The 21,222-nt window shown below is 42.7% G+C and overlaps 1 protein-coding gene across 1 annotated transcript in view; it reads left to right on the plus strand.

Annotated features, from left to right (window-relative positions):
* Positions 1-19,042, plus strand: part of LOC146548200 (ribonuclease inhibitor-like) — a 32,116-nt gene extending 13,074 nt beyond the window's left edge. The window contains exons 3-6 of the mRNA XM_085265038.1: positions 3,699-3,875; positions 5,982-6,158; positions 8,265-8,441; positions 18,847-19,042. Coding sequence (XP_085121164.1) covers positions 3,699-3,875; positions 5,982-6,158; positions 8,265-8,441; positions 18,847-19,042 — 727 coding nt within the window. The remainder of the gene's footprint in view (positions 1-3,698; positions 3,876-5,981; positions 6,159-8,264; positions 8,442-18,846) is intronic.
* Positions 19,043-21,222: the final 2,180 nt, after the last annotated feature.

Consider the following 21,222-nt stretch of genomic DNA (forward strand, 5'->3'; position numbering starts at 1 on the left):
ACCTTCATAGAAAAATAAGTTCATTATTAAAGAGTGAAAGCAAAGTGTTTCTGAAATGTGTCAAATCAGCCTTTGCTGGCATTAAATGAGCTTCTGTGTGAGGAGCACTCGTCCATGGCCTGGGCTCCTCGCTGTCAGGTAAAGTTTCATAAAGCTTTTGAGTTTTTCTGCAGATAATGTTGGTGTCCAGCACGATGTTCTTTTTCCTGCGGTCACTGAGCCACAAAGCCAAAGCTGACTCCATCCTTACGATGTTCTTGTTGTGGACAGTTACAACCTTTTTGCCTCCTTGTTGAAACTATGATGGTCAGCATCTTCCTCTGCCTTTGGCTGCTACCACAGGTGCAAAACGTCTCGTCATCATTGTTGTTTGTTGGGACAAAACGTACAAACATACAGTGCAGCACTGCAGAGTCACACTGCTGTAAATTTGAACACATTCTGTACTGTACAAGAGACACGGCACGAGATTGGCTGACAATGGTCTACAGCCAATCAGGACGCAGAGCACAACGCGCTGTAAAAAACAAAAACATGCAAAATTGCACAAAAAAGATCAGCGAAACAGCGAGGCCGCCAAAGGTGAACTGTGTTACAGCGAGGGACCAGCGTATATGTGGTTGTTGGGACGATAAATGTCTTTGAGCTTGTGTCAGAAGACGAGCTGCAGCTTTCTGGACCAGCTGCAGTCTTGCCAGGCAGGTCCCACTAACTCCAACATATAAGGAGTTACAATAATCCAGCTGGGACGTCATGAAAACGTGGATCGCCCGTTCAAGGTTTTTAAAAGATAGAAATGATCTCACCTTAGATAAAAGCCTCAGTTTGAAGAAAGACCGCTGTACAACTGAGCTCAGCTGTTTTTCAAATTGCCGTCAAATATAAGCCCCAAATGTAATAATGCGATTTAATAAAAGAGCTGAACTAGTCTAATAGAGCGCCCTTGATGCCGCCATGCTCCAATGGTGAGGTCAAGATGCTGTGGTCAAGGCAGCGGTCAGATCCAAAAGCACAGCGGAGTCTCCTGATCAGTGGCTGATAAAAGATCATTAAGAACTTTTCAAAGGGCAGTTTCAGTGCTGTGAAGAGCTTTAAAACCAGACTGAAACCTTTACAACAGATTGCAGCTGAACAAATATAATCTTTTACAAAATCTTCGACAGGAAGGGAAGCTTTGAAATAGGCCTGAAATTTGAGCAGACAGAGGATCCAGATCAGGTTTTTAGTACAGGCTGTACAACAGCATGTTTAAAACAGGCTGTACAACACCTGAACTAAGACTGCTGTTAAAAATCACTAAGATGTCGGAACCGACAACCTTTAAAATCTTTTTAAACACGTGTTGGAACAACATCATTTGGACAAGATGATGTCTTTATAGCATCACATCGTTCCTCCACCTGATCAAACCACACAGGCTCAAACTGATCAAAAACAGCTGAGCAGGTGAATATTTTAGCCCCGGTGCGATCTCGGGCGAGAGTATCGATGATGGCCAAAGGGCAGCGTCCAGCTCTACGGCCGCTGAAGAGCAGACTCAACAGACGCGCGTGATGTGGATCCTACTGCTCTAAAACTGGAGCTTCTTCAATCCATTAAAGAGGACATTAGTACGCTGTTAAAAGAAGAAGTCAGAAATGCATTGAAAGAAGATTTTGACAATATAAGGGCTGACGTGCAAGGACTGAGAAATGAGATCGCTAACAGCATGGCGGCGACGTGCGGCGAAGTTGATGGAGTAAAGGTTACAGTGAAAGAAGCTGAGGATGGGCTGTCAATGTGGAGCGATGAGGTGACCACCCTGCAGTCTACAGTAGAGAGTATGAAGGAGGAGCTGTCTGACCTGAAGGATAAATGTGATGAAGGCAGGAAGCGAAGAGCTAACATCCACATCATAGGGATCCCAGAGGGCCTGGACTCGAGCTCCTCCACGGCCGTATCCGTGCTACTACGTGAAGTGCTGGGTATGGATAAAGACGTTATTGTCGACCGCTCACACAGGAGCCCTATCCTGAGAAAGCCAGCTGGTAACCCGCACGCCGTCATAGCCGAGCGTCACTACTACCAGGATTGTGTGGCTACGCCGTGCCAGGGCCCAAGCCCCGCTTGAGTTTAACGGACAACCTATTGCAATATTACGACTGGGCGATATGACCCAAAGTTCATATCTCGATATTCTTTAGCTGGATGGCGATATACGATATATATCTCGATATTTTTAAAGCCAGAAAGTTCGAACAAAAAGAGAGTTCTTAGTCAAAGCTGTGTCCCAAATCTCACACAGGCACATTTATTAACATACAGCGTAGATGTACATGAAACAATTACTCAGAAATAAATGATCAGCATTTATTAAATAATAATGCTCCATAAATAAAAGAAAACAATGTTGTTTTTGTGCATAACAAGCAGCTCACAATCGTGCAGTCAAAATGTAAACAGACGCTGAGCATAATAACAAGCAGCTGCTCTGTTCCCAGGTTCTACTGCGTGACTGACAGCCTGGAGTTTGAAACCCTCTTTGTAACCGTGTCTCTTACAGGTGCCATTTATGGTCCTTATACACACTCAATACAGTAATATTACGTTGAAGCAGAGTACGTATCACTCCGCGAGGCTCCTCGTAGCTGTAATGCTCCAACAATCCATCAAGCGGTGCGGCCTCGTAGCTGAGCAAAGTCGTACCAAAACATCTTTTGAAAGGTTTCTGAGCGCCGTGTACCACATAAAATCGGTTCGAGGTCAGTAAGCACAACCAGAATTCATCCATAAGGCGCACTGTCGATTTATGAGAAAATTACAGGATTTTAAGTGCAGAAAACATAGTTTATGGTTTTCCTTTGATCTTAGCAAATATCTACGCCTCTAATTGGGACGATCACAGATTTTTCACTAATGTCTTTGCGCGGCTCCCCAATATGTCATCACACAATATCATCTTTGAGGGAGACCTAAACTGCTCATTATCTGCTATGGACCACAGTTCACACAAAAGTACACTTAGTCCAAAGTCAGCATGCGTCATTCAGAGCTTTCTTGATCATTATGGACTGGCTGATGTATGGAGATTTCATAATCCTGCTTCACATCAATACTCTTTTTTTTCTAATGTCCATAAAACATATATTTGTATAGAAAAACGTCTCCCTTTAGTTACAGAATGTGATTATAAGACTCTGGTGATTTCTCCTCTTGCTTTTTCAATGTGTATTCCTGATGCCTGCTCCAACTATCAGCCATGGAGATTCAACTCAGTGTTGTTAGCAGATGAAGAGTTTGTCAGTTACAAAAGGTCTCAAAGAGATTTTTTTTCTATTAATCAGACCCCAGAGATGTCATTATCAGTTTGTCTGCTTTAATAATGTGACTGGAAAAAGGTGTTGGACTTCAAATATGTCCATTTCTGTCACACTTCACCTTTAAAAGTGAAGCCATGTGGTTCCTGGAAGGAAAAACACGACTTTTTCAAGTCTTTGTCCTGTTTTTATGAGAAATGTACGACTTTAATGTGAAACATTCAGAGTTTTTTCTCTTGTTGTGTTTGTTTGAAGCTGCTTCCTGTTGGCTTCAGCTGTTTGGAGTTTCCATTTTCTAAACTTCTACATTCTGAACCTTCTTCAGCTCTGAACAGATGATGAAACACTGAATGATTTCAAGCACTTTGTCTAATAAACTTACATCTTTCATTCTTTATACAGATTGTGGAACTGTGGTTTGTCAGAGATCAGCTGTGATTATCTGGCAGCAGCACTGAAGTCCAACCCCTCCCATCTGAGAGAACTGGACCTGAGCTACAACGACAAGCTGCAGGATCCAGGAGTGAAACATCTGTGTGGTTTCCTGGAGAGTCCAGGATGTAAACTTGAAACTCTGGGGTCAGTCAGCATGTTTTAGTTGTGCTGAGATGAATATGATGTGAAAGTTGTGCTGACACTAAACTGCAGACATCAGGCTGATATTATACTGATCCACACTGAGGATCTTCATGGTAAAGTCTGTTTTCTTCTTCTCTGGTTTAGTCCATTGACTGCAGCAGAACAATGTTCACATTTCAAACAGTGATACTCAACGTATGGCCCGCGGCCCACACGCGGCCTGCCCACCTTTCCTGATTCAGAGAGAGGGGACCCTGATTAACTGTGTAGCTTCTTCCTCACAGTTCTAAGTATCAGACACAACAATGAATAATCCACAGCTGACTGTCTTTAGAGGGTCAAAGGTCACGGCACACAGCAGACAGTCAGAAATATTCTAACTGTGATCATTTATCAGTTGTGACACTGTGAGACTTGATCAGAGGTGTGATCATCACAGCAGAGGCCTTTGTGTCAAAGTCACTGAGGATCAAACAGAAACACATGAAGCAGATTTTCCTCTTCTGGCTTTTTATAGCAGATAACCTTCAAAATATTCTGCAGTCGATCAAAAACTGAAGCAAACCATGAAGCAACATGTGAACATGAGCTGATGCTGCTGAAGTGAAGCAAAGTTACAGAGGTTTGATTACAGACACAGCTGAGAGTTTGTAATCTGTCATCATTTTAAAAAGTTTCCATGGAACAGCAGAAATGAGGCTTTACTGTCAGAGGCCGACAGCACTGAACACAACAGCAGACTGGTGGCTAATAAACAGTGAATGATGCAGAAACAGATGTTTGAAGCTGTTCTTGGAGTACACTGAGAGAGAGAGAGCTGTGCAGGCAGGAACAGCCAAAGTCAGAGAGAATTCATGAGCATATTGATCAAACGTGAAGCAGAGTTTGGATCTTCTTTTGCTGCTGCTTCACTCAGTTTTGGTTGGAGACAGATGAAACCTGCAGCTTCAGGATCTGTGAGCTGTCCACTTTCAGCCCCGACGGCGTGTCCGTGTACGTGCCGTCGAGTGAACGATCCACGCTCTGTGTTTCCATCTTTGTGTGTTTAGCTGCTCTCATTTACTGTTTTAGCTGTTTGCTGCTTGTTGAAATAGTTTGTGAGCTTTAACCTGAGATTCTGGCAAAATACATTTATATTAAACATCGATTCAGGATTGAATGAATCAACATCGTTTTATTCAAATTAAAACCATTTAAATGGGAACATGAATTTTTTACAGCCGCCTCTAATGCTGGGTAATGTCAGCTGGTCCATGTGCAGCTGGCTGTGAGGCTCAGGGAGCGTCTACAAAGTGCAACACTGAAAGAACTTCATCCATAAATATTGAGTAAGAACTGGACTCTCATACAGCGAGACTCGAATGCCTTTAAACATCAGCTTATCCTGCTGATCCAAGTCCAACACTGAGTTTGTAAAAACATGTTTGTCAATCATTTTGTTTGGTTTCTGAGGAAAATGATTCAATAACTTGCTGCTAATACACAACATTTCATCATATTTCCTCATAACCCTCTTTTGTCTGACCATTTGATCCCATTTGAATTTGCAATAAAGGATCCACAGAGTTTGGTGACAATAATGACAGTAGATGTTTGTGTGAAAGTGCTGGAAGCAAATGAGTGTGTGATGTTCTTTCAGTGTTGCACTTTGTAGACGCTCCCTGAGCACTGGTCTCACAGCCAGCTGCACATAGAGACCAGTGTTGTTAGTCCAGGTCAGAAGATGACTTGTTGGAATGAAAATGAGCTTGTAGTTTGTCTGCTTTAATAATGTGACTGGAAAAGGTGTTGGACTTCAAATATGTCCATTTCTTTCACACTTCACCTTTAAAAGTGAAGCCATGTGGTTCCTGGAAGGAAAAACACGACTTTTTCAAGTCTTTTTCCTGTTTTTATGAGAAATGTACGACTTTAATGTGAAACATTCAGAGTTTTTTCTCTTGTTGTGTTTGTTTGAAGCTGCTTCCTGTTGGCTTCAGCTGTTTGGAGTTTCCATTTTCTAAACTTCTACATTCTGAACCTTCTTCAGCTCTGAACAGATGATGAAACACTGAATGATTTCAAGCACTTTGTCTAATAAACTTACATCTTTCATTCTTTATACAGATTGAGGAGCTGTGGTTTGTCAGAGATCAGCTGTGATTATCTGGCAGCAGCACTGAAGTCCAACCCCTCCCATCTGAGACAGCTGGACCTGAGCGACAACAACAAGCTGCAGGATTCAGGAGTGAAGCATCTGTGTGGTTTCCTGGAGAGTCCAGGATGTAAACTTGAAACTCTGAGGTCAGTCAGCATGTTTTAGTTGTGCTGAGATGAATATGATGTGAAAGTTGTGCTGACACTAAACTGCAGACATCAGGCTGATATTATACTGATCCACACTGAGGATCTTCATGGTAAAGTCTGTTTTCTTCTTCTCTGGTTTAGTCCATTGACTGCAGCAGAACAATGTTCACATTTCAAACAGTGATACTCAACGTATGGCCCGCGGCCCACACGCGGCCTGCCCACCTTTCCTGATTCAGAGAGAGGGGACCCTGATTAACTGTGTAGCTTCTTCCTCACAGTTCTAAGTATCAGACACAACAATGAATAATCCACAGCTGACTGTCTTTAGCAGGTCAAATGTCACGGCACACAGCAGACAGTCAGAAATATTCTAACTGTGATCATTTATCAGTTGTGACACTGTGAGACTTGATCAGAGGTGTGATCATCACAGCAGAGGCCTTTGTGTCAAAGTCACTGAGGATCAAACAGAAACACATGAAGCAGATTTTCCTCTTCTGGCTTTTTATAGCAGATAACCTTCAAAATATTCTGCAGTCGATCAAAAACTGAAGCAAACCATGAAGCAACATGTGAACATGAGCTGATGCTGCTGAAGTGAAGCAAAGTTACAGAGGTTTGATTACAGACACAGCTGAGAGTTTGTAATCTGTCATCATTTTAAAAAGTTTCCATGGAACAGCAGAAATGAGGCTTTACTGTCAGAGGCCGACAGCACTGAACACAACAGCAGACTGGTGGCTAATAAACAGTGAATGATGCAGAAACAGATGTTTGAAGCTGTTCTTGGAGTACACTGAGAGAGAGAGAGCTGTGCAGGCAGGAACAGCCAAAGTCAGAGAGAATTCATGAGCATGTTTATCAAACGTGAAGCAGAGTTTGGATCTTCTTTTGCTGCTGCTTCACTCAGTTTTGGTTGGAGACAGATGAAACCTGCAGCTTCAGGATCTGTGAGCTGTCCACTTTCAGCCCCGACGGCGTGTCCGTGTACGTGCCGTCGAGTGAACGATCCACGCTCTGTGTTTCCATCTTTGTGTGTTTAGCTGCTCTCATTTACTGTTTTAGCTGTTTGCTGCTTGTTGAAATAGTTTGTGAGCTTTAACCTGAGATTCTGGCAAAATACATTTATATTAAACATCGATTCAGGATTGAATGAATCAACATCGTTTTATTCAAATTAAAACCATTTAAATGGGAACATGAATTTTTTACAGCCGCCTCTAATGCTGGGTAATGTCAGCTGGTCCATGTGCAGCTGGCTGTGAGGCTCAGGGAGCGTCTACAAAGTGCAACACTGAAAGAACATCATCCATATATATTGAGTAAGAACTGGACTCTCATACAGCGAGACTCAAATGCCTTTAAACATCAGCTTATCCTGCTGATCCAAGTCCAACACTGAGTTTGTAAAAACATGTTTGTCAATCATTTTGTTTGGTTTCTGAGGAAATGATTCAATAACTTGCTGCTAATACACAACATTTCATCATATTTCCTCATAACCCTCTGTTGTCTGACCATTTGATCCCATTTGAATTTGCAATAAAGGATCCACAGAGTTTGGTGACAATAATGACAGTAGATGTTTGTGTGAAAGTGCTGGAAGCAAATGAGTGTGTGATGTTCTTTCAGTGTTGCACTTTGTAGACGCTCCCTGAGCACTGGTCTCACAGCCAGCTGCACATAGAGACCAGTGTTGTTAGTCCAGGTCAGAAGATGACTTGTTGGAATGAAAATGAGCTTGTAGTTTGTCTGCTTTAATAATGTGACTGGAAAAAGGTGTTGGACTTCAAATATGTCCATTTCTGTCACACTTCACCTTTAAAAGTGAAGCCATGTGGTTCCTGGAAGGAAAAACACGACTTTTTCAAGTCTTTGTCCTGTTTTTATGAGAAATGTACGACTTTAATGTGAAACATTCAGAGTTTTTTCTCTTGTTGTGTTTGTTTGAAGCTGCTTCCTGTTGGCTTCAGCTGTTTGGAGTTTCCATTTTCTAAACTTCTACATTCTGAACCTTCTTCAGCTCTGAACAGATGATGAAACACTGAATGATTTCAAGCACTTTGTCTAATAAACTTACATCTTTCATTCTTTATACAGATTGAGGAGCTGTGGTTTGTCAGAGATCAGCTGTGATTATCTGGCAGCAGCACTGAAGTCCAACCCCTCCCATCTGAGACAGCTGGACCTGAGCTCCAACAACAAGCTGCAGGATCCAGGAGTGAAGCATCTGTGTGGTTTCCTGGAGAGTCCAGGATGTAAACTTGAAACTCTGAGGTCAGTCAGCATGTTTTAATTGTGCTGAGATGAATATGATGTGAAAGTTGTGCTGACACTAAACTGCAGACATCAGGCTGATATTATACTGATCCACACTGAGGATCTTCATGGTAAAGTCTGTTTTCTTCTTCTCTGGTTTAGTCCATTGACTGCAGCAGAACAATGTTCACATTTCAAACAGTGATACTCAACGTATGGCCCGCGGCCCACACGCGGCCTGCCCACCTTTACTGATTCAGAGAGCTGTGTTTGTGTGGGTGGGGCTCAGACAGCTCCGCCCACTCAGTTTGTTCCCTCCTGATTCATCTGCATGTGTTCTGCTTCACACTGCTCACCTCCACCAAAGACTTCACAAACATCTTCTTTCTTTGAGTCCAGTTTGTCCCACAAACACTTCCAAATCTCCTCCTCTGAGATTCTGCAGCTTCTTGCAGTGTGACTCAGCTGACTTCTGACAGACCACAGACTGGCACAGCATCCACATGTGTCTCCTTTCAAACAGGCTCTTGATGTTTCCTCCCACATCATTCTGGCCTCTCAGTCTCCTTTGTTCTCCAGCTCTGTAGCTCCATCTGATGAAGCTTCAGTTTTCCATGTTGGTAACAGTAAACTACAGCCTCTGCTGTCAGCTGGGTAACTAAACAGAGCTGCAGCACGTCTCTGCGGTGGTGCTACATCCAGCCTGCAGACGGCCGTCTACATGTTGTAGTGGTTTACACTCACACGACGTGCGGCGAAGTTGATGGAGTAAAGGTTAGAGTGAAAGAAGCTGAGGATGGGCTGTCAATGTGGAGCGATGAGGTGACCACCCTGCAGTCTACAGTAGAGAGTATGAAGGAGGAGCTGTCTGACCTGAAGGATAAATGTGATGAAGGCAGGAAGCGGAGAGCTAACATCCACATCATAGGGATCCCAGAGGGCCTGGACTCGAGCTCCTCCACGGCCGTATCCGTGCTACTACGTGAAGTGCTGGGTATGGATAAAGACGTTATTGTCGACCGCTCACACAGGAGCCCTATCCTGAGAAAGCCAGCTGGTAACCCACACGCCGTCATAGCCGAGCGTTACTACTACCAGGATTGTGTGGCTACGCCGTGCCAGGGCCCAAGCCCCGCTTGAGTTTAACGGACAACCTATTGCAATATTACGACTGGGCGATATGACCCTAAATTCATATCTCGATATTCTTTAGCTGGGTGGCGATATACGATATATATCTCGATATTTTTAAAGCCAGAAAGTTCGAACAAAAAGAGAGTTCTTAGTCAAAGCTGTGTCCCAAATCTCACACAGGCACATTTATTAACATACAGCGTAGATGTACATGAAACAATTACTCAGAAATAAATGATCAGCATTTATTAAATAATAATGCTCCATAAATAAAAGAAAACAATGTTGTTTTTGTGCATAACAAAAAGCTCACAATCGTGCAGTCAAAATGTAAACAGACGCTGAGCATAATAACAAGCAGCTGCTCTGTTCCCAGGTTCTACTGCGTGACTGACAGCCTGGAGTTTGAAATCCTCTTTGTAACCGAGTCAGGAGTGGACAAACATCTTGAGAAAGTTGAGGGTAAACAGGAATGTTTCCTCTGGATGAGTCCGACTCTACCAGAGGAAAAGGGGAAAGATGCAGAGAAGACAGCGCGAATGTAACAGGTGCCATTTATGGTCCTTATACACACTCAATACAGTAATATTACGTTGAAGCAGAGTACGTATCACTCCGCGAGGCTCCTCGTAGCTGTAATGCTCCAACAATCCATCAAGCGGTGCAGCCTCGTAGCTGAGCAAAGTCGTACCAAAACATCTTTTGAAAGGTTTCTGAGCGCCGTGTACCACATAAAATCGGTTCGAGGTCAGTAAGCACAACCAGAATTCATCCATGAGGCGCACTGTCGATTTATGAGAAAATTACAGGATTTTAAGTGCAGAAAATATAGTTTATGGTTTTCCTTTGATCTTAGCAAATATCTACGCCTCTAATTGGGACGATCACAGATTTTTCACTAATGTCTTTGCGCGGCTCCCCAATATGTCATCACACAATATCATCTTTGAGGGAGACCTAAACTGCTCATTATCTGCTATGGACCACAGTTCACACAAAAGTACACTTAGTCCAAAGTCAGCATGCGTCATTCAGAGCTTTCTTGATCATTATGGGCTGGCTGATGTATGGAGATTTCATAATCCTGCTTCACATCAATACTCTTTTTTTTTCTAATGTCCATAAAACATATATTTGTATAGAAAAACGTCTCCCTTTAGTTACAGAATGTGATTATAAGACTCTGGTGATTTCTCCCCTTGTTTTTTCAATGTGTATTCCTGATGCCTGCTCCAACTATCAGCCATGGAGATTCAACTCAGTGTTGTTAGCAGATGAAGAGTTTGTCAGTTACAAAAGGTCTCAAAGACATTTTTTTTCTATCAATCAGACCCCAGAGATGTCATCATCAGTCATTTGGGAATCTCTAAAAGCATCTGAGAGGCCAAATAATTTCATTTTGTGCCAAACAGAATAGAATAGAATAGAATTAGAATAGAATTCAACTTTATTGTCATTGCACATGCACAGGTACAGGGCAACGAAATGCAGTTTGCATCCATCCAGAAGTGCTTTAGTGACATAGATACATTACAATATATATTAGCAATAATATAGATATGTGAGTATATTACAGAAATGGGTCTATTATGGTATGTTATAATGTACACGGTATGAAGTATGTTGTGAATATTCTATAACTATAAGTATGTACAGGCTGTAGTGAGTACGAGCTATGTACAGAATATGAACAGGATATAAATATGAAAAACTATACAGAATATGAAATAAATAACTTTACAGAAATCTGAGATATACAGCTATACAGAAATGGGAACTATGCAAGTTGTAAACAGTTGTAGGATTAAAGATTATCGAATGTACAGAATGATTATTTACACAGAGCTAGTGCAGTTAAGATAAGTGAGATATGTAGATAGTTTCTACAGAGGCTATATAAAGTGCTGGTGGTTGTGAGTGGTGATTCAGTCCATGTTATTATTGTGTGTTTGAGGGTACAGTTGTCCATTGTGGGTGTGTGTATGTTCAGTCCATGAGTTTAACGTGGGTCAGATGTCAGGAGGCAGAGTTCAGGAGTCTGACAGCTGTGGGGAAGAAGCTGTTCCGGTACCTGGTGGTCTTAGTTCGGAGGCTCCTGTAGCGCCTCCCAGAGGGCAGGAGGGTGAAGAGTCCATGTGATGGGTGACTGGGGTCTTTGATGATTTTCCCAGCCCTTTTCAGACACCGCTTCCTGTAGATCTCCTTTATGGCAGGAAGTGGTGCTCCGGCGATGCGCTGGGCAGTTTTCACGACCCTCTGCAACGCCTTCCGGTCCGAGGCAGAGCAGTTCCCGTACCAGACTGTTATACAGTTGGTCAGGATGCTCTCGATGGTGCAACGATAGAAGTTCACCAGGATGTCTGAGGACAGGTGGTTCTTCCTCAGAGTCCTCAAGAAGAAGAGGCGCTGGTGAGCCTTCTTGACCAGCTTGGAGCAGTTGGTCGTCCAGATGAGATCCTCGGAGATGTGGACTCCCAGGAAGCTGCTCACACGCTCCACAGCTGTCCCCTTAATGTGGATGGGTGGATGTGGGTCAGCATTCCTCCTGTAGTCCACGATGAGCTCCTTGGTCTTCTCAGTGTTAAGCAGCAGGTTGTTTCTGTCGCACCACTCAGCCAGACGATCCACCTCCTCCCTGTAGGCGGCCTCATCGTTGTCACTGATGAGGCCAATCACCGTGGTGTCATCTGCAAACTTAATGATGGTGTTGGAACCATCAGCAGGTCTGCAGTCGTGGGTGAAGAGGGAGTAGAGGAAAGGGCTCATCACACAGCCTTGTGGTACACCGGTGTTCATTGTGATGGTAGATGAGCAGTGGTTATCCAGCCGGACATGTTGGGGGCGGTTGGAATAAAATAGGGACCGAGCGCCTCTCTCAGTTAGCTGATGAAATGACTAAACTACATGCTGTGTACAGCCACTCTCCTGAGCCTGTATTATATACACAGCGGTTACAATGACAAACTGAATACAATCTCATATCTACAAAACAAGCTTAGTCAAAGTTGCAGCTACGCTTATGAACATGGAGAAAAAACAGGCGAGTTATCAGCTCACCAGCTACGACTAAGAACAGCTAACCAACTATCCTTGAGATCTACAATGACCAGGGAATAAGGTCTACAGACAACCAAACTATCCTTGAGATCCACAATGATTTCAATAAGGTGTTTGATATTCCCTCCTTGGGAGAAGATGCGATCGCTAGTCTGGAGGAACCTGTCTCTAATGTTGAAATTGAAACGGCCGTACGGAGCATGCAGTCTGGAAAATCTGCTGCCCCGACGGGTATCCATCTGATTTTTTCATAAAGTTTTCTGACCGACTGAATTCACTGTTAAAATCAACTTTTGAAGAATCCTTCCTCTCACAGTCGTTGCCTCCAACAATGCATCAAGCAGTGATGTGTTTAATTGTAAAACAGGAAAAAGACCATTTAGATTGTCGTTCATGTCGTTTAATATCTTTGTTCAACACAGACACCAAGATCCTGGCTCAAGTGTTGGCCCGTCGCTTACACAAGTATTTGTCCTCCATTATTTCACCAGACCAGACGGGCTTTATTAGGCACTCTTTTTTGAACATTAGAGCTCTATTAAATATCATTTATACCCATGTTAAAGGTGATACATTGGAAACTGTCATTTGGCTTGACGCAGAAAAGGCGTTGGATCGGGTGAGATGGGATTTTTTTTTATACGCTTAAAAAATGTGTCTTTAATTTTGTATCTTGGATAAAAGTATTGTATTGCTCCCCTCTAACAGCCGTCCAGACTAACAATAATCTGCCCCCCAGGACAGGGATGCCCTCTGTCTCCTTTTTGCCATTGAACCGCTAGCTGTTGCTCTGAGACAATGTGTTGGTGTTGAGGGAAAACATCGAGGGGGTATCGAACATGAAGTCTCTCTTTATGCCGACGACATGATTTTATTTATTTCCAACCCATCGAACAGCCTCCGCAAACTTTTGGATAGACTTACAATAATAATAATAATAATACGTTTTATTTATAGGCGCCTTTAAGAGCCTCAAGGTCACCTTAATGCATACTTAAGGAATTTGGGACAATTTCTGGATATAAAGTGAATTTTGGGAAGAGCGAGGCAAAGTATATCTGTACGACAACTGGGGAGTTTTGTGTATTTTAGCCCCTTTTAAACCCAGCTATAAGAAGTTTAAGTACTCGGGCATCTGGGTGACAAGAAAACCACAAAGACTTGTATAAAACTATCTTCCTTTATTGTCGAAGCTTAAAGAGGATTTTGGAAAATGTGAGTTTTGCCTCTTTATATTTATGGTGGGGATGCAGAACAAGGAGCAAAGATGAATGTGATGCTGAATCAGCAGAAGACTTGGACTCATTTGATTCCAGCTTTGATATCATTGATTTCAATATGTCCATTTCTGTCACACTTCACCTTTAAAAGTGAAGCCATGTGGTTCCTGGAAGGAAAAACACGACTTTTTCAAGTCTTTGTCCTGTTTTTATGAGAAATGTACGACTTTAATGTGAAACATTCAGAGTTTTTTCTCTTGTTGTGTTTGTTTGAAGCTGCTTCCTGTTGGCTTCAGCTGTTTGGAGTTTCCATTTTCTAAACTTCTACATTCTGAACCTTCTTCAGCTCTGAACAGATGATGAAACACTGAATGATTTCAAGCACTTTGTCTAATAAACTTACATTCTTCATTCTTTATACAGATTGAAGAACTGTGGTTTGTCAGAGATCAGCTGTGATTATCTGGCAGCAGCACTGAAGTCCAACCCCTCGTATCCCACAGAGATGGACCTGAGTGGAACCTACAGCAACCTGCAGGATCCGGGAGTGAAGCATCTGTGTGATTTGCTGGAGAATCCACGATGTCGATTTGAAACTCTGAGGTCAGTCAGCATGTTTTAGTTGTGCTGAGATGAATATGATGTGAAAGTTGTGCTGACACTAAACTGCAGACATCAGGCTGATATTATACTGATCCACACTGAGGATCTTCATGGTAAAGTCTGTTTTCTTCTTCTCTGGTTTAGTCCATTGACTGCAGCAGAACAATGTTCACATTTCAAACAGTGATACTCAACGTATGGCCCGCGGCCCACACGCGGCCTGCCCACCTTTCCTGATTCAGAGAGAGGGGACCCTGATTAACTGTGTAGCTTCTTCCTCACAGTTCTAAGTATCAGACACAACAATGAATAATCCACAGCTGACTGTCTTTAGAGGGTCAAAGGTCACGGCACACAGCAGACAGTCAGAAATATTCTAACTCTGATCATTTATCAGTTGTGACACTGTGAGACTTGATCAGAGGTGTGATCATCACAGCAGAGGCCTTTGTGTCAAAGTCACTGAGGATCAAACAGAAACACATGAAGCAGATTTTCCTCTTCTGGCTTTTTATAGCAGATAACCTTCAAAATATTCTGCAGTCGATCAAAAACTGAAGCAAACCATGAAGCAACATGTGAACATGAGCTGATGCTGCTGAAGTGAAGCAAAGTTACAGAGGTTTGATTACAGACACAGCTGAGAGTTTGTAATCTGTCATCATTTTAAAAAGTTTCCATGGAACAGCAGAAATGAGGCTTTACTGTCAGAGGCCGACAGCACTGAACACAACAGCAGACTGGTGGCTAATAAACAGTGAATGATGCAGAAACAGATGTTTGAAGCTGTTCTTGGAGTACACTGAGAGAGAGAGAGCTGTGCAGGCAGGAACAGCCAAAGTCAGAGAGAATTCATGAGCATATTGATCAAACGTGAAGCAGAGTTTGGATCTTCTTTTGCTGCTGCTTCACTCAGTTTTGGTTGGAGACAGATGAAACCTGCAGCTTCAGGATCTGTGAGCTGTCCACTTTCAGCCCCGACGGCGTGTCCGTGTACGTGCCGTCGAGTGAACGATCCACGCTCTGTGTTTCCATCTTTGTGTGTTTAGCTGCTCTCATTTACTGTTTTATCTGTTTGCTGCTTGTTGAAATAGTTTGTGAGCTTTAACCTGAGATTCTGGCAAAATACATTTATATTAAACATCGATTCAGGATTGAATGAATCAACATCGTTTTATTCAAATTAAAACCATTTAAATGGGAACATGAATTTTTTACAGCCGCCTCTAATGCTGGGTAATGTCAGCTGGTCCATGTGAAGCTGGCTCTGAGGCTCAGGGAGCGTCTACAAAGTGCAACACTGAAAGAACATCATCCATAAATATTGAGTAAGAACTGGACTCTCATACAGCGAGACTCAAATGCCTTTAAACATCAGCTTATCCTGCTGATCCAAGTCCAACACTGAGTTTGTAAAAACATGTTTGTCAATCAGTTTGTTTGGTTTCTGAGGAAAAAGATTCAATAACTTGCTGCTAATACACAACATTTCATCATATTTCCTCATAACCCTCTTTTGTCTGACCATTTGATCCCATTTGAATTTGCAATAAAGGATCCACAGAGTTTGGTGACAATAATGACAGTAGATGTTTGTGTGAAAGTGCTGGAAGCAAATGAGTGTGTGATGTTCTTTCAGTGTTGCACTTTGTAGACGCTCCCTGAGCACTGGTCTCACAGCCAGCTGCACATAGAGACCAGTGTTGTTAGTCCAGGTCAGAAGATGACTTGTTGGAATGAAAATGAGCTTGTAGTTTGTCTGCTTTAATAATGTGACTGGAAAAAGGTGTTGGACTTCAAATATGTCCATTTCTGTCACACTTCACCTTTAAAAGTGAAGCCATGTGGTTCCTGGAAGGAAAAACACGACTTTTTCAAGTCTTTGTCCTGTTTTTATGAGAAATGTTCGACTTTAATGTGAAACATTCAGAGTTTTTTCTCTTGTTGTGTTTGTTTGAAGCTGCTTCCTGTTGGCTTCAGCTGTTTGGAGTTTCCATTTTCTAAACTTCTACATTCTGAACCTTCTTCAGCTCTGAACAGATGATGAAACACTGAATGATTTCAAGCACTTTGTCTAATAAACGTACATCTTTCATTCTTTATACAGATTGAAGAACTGTGGTTTGTCAGATATCAGCTGTGATTATCTGGCAGCAGCACTGAAGTCCAACCCCTCCCATCTGAGACAGCTGGACCTGAGTAATGACTCCTTGTCTTTGAATAAGAACAAGCTGCAGGATCCAGGAGTGAAGCATCTGTGTGGTTTCCTGGAGAGTCCAGGATGTAAACTTGAAACTCTGAGGTCAGTCAGCATGTTTTAGTTGTGCTGAGATGAATATGATGTGAAAGTTGTGCTGACACTAAACTGCAGACATCAGGCTGATATTATACTGATCCACACTGAGGATCTTCATGGTAAAGTCTGTTTTCTTCTTCTCTGGTTTAGTCCATTGACTGCAGCAGAACAATGTTCACATTTCAAACAGTGATACTCAACGTATGGCCCGCGGCCCACACGCGGCCTGCCCACCTTTCCTGATTCAGAGAGAGGGGACCCTGATTAACTGTGTAGCTTCTTCCTCACAGTTCTAAGTATCAGACACAACAATGAATAATCCACAGCTGACTGTCTTTAGAGGGTCAAAGGTCACGGCACACAGCAGACAGTCAGAAATATTCTAACTCTGATCATTTATCAGTTGTGACACTGTGAGACTTGATCAGAGGTGTGATCATCACAGCAGAGGCCTTTGTGTCAAAGTCACTGAGGATCAAACAGAAACACATGAAGCAGATTTTCCTCTTCTGGCTTTTTATAGCAGATAACCTTCAAAATATTCTGCAGTCGATCAAAAACTGAAGCAAACCATGAAGCAACATGTGAACATGAGCTGATGCTGCTGAAGTGAAGCAAAGTTACAGAGGTTTGATTACAGACACAGCTGAGAGTTTGTAATCTGTCATCATTTTAAAAAGTTTCCATGGAACAGCAGAAATGAGGCTTTACTGTCAGAGGCCGACAGCACTGAACACAACAGCAGACTGGTGGCTAATAAACAGTGAATGATGCAGAAACAGATGTTTGAAGCTGTTCTTGGAGTACACTGAGAGAGAGAGAGCTGTGCAGGCAGGAACAGCCAAAGTCAGAGAGAATTCATGAGCATATTGATCAAACGTGAAGCAGAGTTTGGATCTTCTTTTGCTGCTGCTTCACTCAGTTTTGGTTGGAGACAGATGAAACCTGCAGCTTCAGGATCTGTGAGCTGTCCACTTTCAGCCCCGACGGCGTGTCCGTGTACGTGCCGTCGAGTGAACGATCCACGCTCTGTGTTTCCATCTTTGTGTGTTTAGCTGCTCTCATTTACTGTTTTATCTGTTTGCTGCTTGTTGAAATAGTTTGTGAGCTTTAACCTGAGATTCTGGCAAAATACATTTATATTAAACATCGATTCAGGATTGAATGAATCAACATCGTTTTATTCAAATTAAAACCATTTAAATGGGAACATGAATTTTTTACAGCCGCCTCTAATGCTGGGTAATGTCAGCTGGTCCATGTGCAGCTGGCTGTGAGGCTCAGGGAGCGTCTACAAAGTGCAACACTGAAAGAACATCATCCATAAATATTGAGTAAGAACTGGACTCTCATACAGCGAGACTCAAATGCCTTTAAACATCAGCTTATCCTGCTGATCCAAGTCCAACACTGAGTTTGTAAAAACATGTTTGTCAATCATTTTGTTTGGTTTCTGAGGAAAATGATTCAATAACTTGCTGCTAATACACAACATTTCATCATATTTCCTCATAACCCTATTTTGTCTGACCATTTGATCCCATTTGAATTTGCAATAAAGGATCCACAGAGTTTGGTGACAATAATGACAGTAGATGTTTGTGTGAAAGTGCTGGAAGCAAATGAGTGTGTGATGTTCTTTCAGTGTTGCACTTTGTAGACGCTCCCTGAGCACTGGCCTCACAGCCAGCTGCACATAGAGACCAGTGTTGTTAGTCCAGGTCAGAAGATGACTTGTTGGAATGAAAATGAGCTTGTAGTTTGTCTGCTTTAATAATGTGACTGGAAAAAGGTGTTGGACTTCAAATATGTCCATTTCTGTCACACTTCACCTTTAAAAGTGAAGCCATGTGGTTCCTGGAAGGAAAAACACGACTTTTTCAAGACTTTGTCCTGTTTTTATGAGACATGTTCGACTTTAATGTGAAACATTCAGAGTTTTTTCTCTTGTTGTGTTTGTTTGAAGCTGCTTCCTGTTGGCTTCAGCTGTTTGGAGTTTCCATTTTCTAAACTTCTACATTCTGAACCTTCTTCAGCTCTGAACAGATGATGAAACACTGAATGATTTCAAGCACTTTGTCTAATAAACTTACATCTTTCATTCTTTATACAGATTGTGGGGCTGTGGTTTGTCAGAGATCAGCTGTGATTATCTGTCAGCAGCACTGAAGTCCAACCCCTCCCATCTGAGACAGCTGGACCTGAGCTCCAACAACAAGCTGCAGGATCCAGGAGTGAAGCATCTGTGTGGTTTCCTGGAGAGTCCAGGATGTAAACTTGAAACTCTGAGGTCAGTCAGCGTGTTTTAGTTGTGCTGAGATGAATATGATGTGAAAGTTGTGCTGACACTAAACTGCAGACATCAGGCTGATATTATACTGATCCACACTGAGGATCTTCATGGTAAAGTCTGTTTTCTTCTTCTCTGGTTTAGTCCATTGACTGCAGCAGAACAATGTTCACATTTCAAACCTTCAAAGAAGAAGAAAAATCCTCCACTGGAAAATTCACTGTGAAACTCTCAAACTCTTCATTGCACCTTAAAGTCTGTGTGACACTGAAATCCAAAGCAAAATGTGCGTTTGCTTTACAGACAGCAGTCCAACACAAACATACACACATCATCCAAAACACAGTCCAACATCCAAATCTCCTCCACTGCCAGCATGAATGATGGGAAAGAGAAGGAGGAACACTCTGACATTCAGGGTTAGAATGAGTTTCATCAAGCAGACTGTGAAGATCAAAGCTGCATTAGAAAGCTTACATGAATGAATGAGTGGACAGAAGTGGACAGAGATCATCTGAAGCACTTCAAAGGCTTTAAATCAGCACATTTCTCTTTATTCTTTATCAACTCTGTTAGTTTCTCTCAGTTTTCTGTGGAATGAAGCTAACAGCAGGCTAATAAGATGCTGACCAATAGGTTTCTATTAAAGGTTGTAATTTGCATATGAAAAAGTGCTTTGGCTCAGCAGGGATCAGCTTACAGGTAGAATACAGCTGCTGGATGGGATTAGCATGTCATAGCTATCTACCAAACTGCTAACTGGGGGATTTCAGGCCATCTATGGATCATTTTTACTAACTGTTTATTCAGCTTAGGCTCACAGGGCTGCAGCCTGTGCCCTAGCTGTCATAGGGCAAGAGGCGTGGTCCACCTGCACAGGTGAGCAGTCCATCACAGGGCCAACAGAGAGCGACAGAGAAGCACTCCCTCACATCCACACCTACAGCCAATGTAGAAGCACCAATGAACCTAAGCAGCATTTCATTGGACTGTGGGAGAACATCCAACCTCCACAGAAAGGCCCAGCTGACCAACAAGCTTCAACCTACAACCTTCTTGCTCTAAGGCACTAGTGCTAACCACTTTTGCCCATTTCAGCCCAAATCCTGCATCTTCCTGTTTCTGACTCCAGGCCAGCTCCACTAACACTTTCTCATCAGACACTGCCACCTAGTGGAGGAAGTCTTAGTTCCATTTGAAGCTTCAGATTACAGTTAGTTCCTTTACAAAGAGGTGGAGGTGGTGGGGCCACAGCACCATCATCACTGAGTGCCATAGGACACTTAACCTTTGTTTCCATATGCTGGGAACTTCCTGTTGTTCCCAGGAGGACTGGAAAATGTGTGAAAATCTCCCAGTCAGTTCCTCACAGCACACTTCAATCATTTCCCTCCCACAGCATCAGGACCAGGGCTTTTTCTCTCTTTGGTCCCACTAAGAGATTTCCACACAAACACCTCATCAGTGGGACTCTCAGAGCTACCAGCCCTTTGCTACAATCACAAAGCTCTTCATTGAAATCAATGATATCAAAGCTGGAATCAAATGAGTCCAAGTCTTCTGCTGATTCAGCATCACATTCATCTTTGCTCCTTGTTCTGCATCCCCACCATGGACTTCATTCCTTTCCAAGCCAGCCTTGAGTGTCCTTTATTCAGCTCATCCTCTGCTTTACTTTTACACCTGATTTTAGCTGCTTTATCTCTCTTTCAACAGGTTTCTGTGCCTCAATCTTTTTCTTCTCTCCCTCATAACAAGACAGCTTCTTCTGCCTGAGAACATGTTGGAGTGATTTACTAATCCAGGGCTGCTTATTGGGGAAAATACTTCCTGTTTGCAAAGTAATCCCCATTTTTCCCAGAAAGAAATGTCAGTAGAAATCGATGATCTAAGTGAGAACATGAGCCTTTAAAAAGTCCCAGTGGGTGCAGTCAAAGCAGTCCCTCAGTCCCAGTATAGAGTCTTTGGTCCAGACTGGAACAGCTGTGTGCCCAGTTTGAGCTCTCTTCAGTGCTGTGACCTGACAGACCCAGAGGGGCCATCACATCACATTTAGAAGCTCCCCTGATGGAGCCACAACACATGTCCAATACTTAGTCTGTCTATTTGGACCAACTGGAAGAAATGATTCAAGGACTTAGTCACAGAACAGAGATTCAAATCTCCAAAATCCAACTGGCTGCATCAGGACATATAGTC

Source organism: Mchenga conophoros, linkage group LG23 (genome assembly GCF_057382185.1).
Source record: "Mchenga conophoros isolate Kocher_MC1m ecotype Shallow Benthic linkage group LG23, M_conophoros_male_GT1.1, whole genome shotgun sequence".
In the NCBI taxonomy this organism is placed as follows: domain Eukaryota; kingdom Metazoa; phylum Chordata; class Actinopteri; order Cichliformes; family Cichlidae; genus Mchenga; species Mchenga conophoros.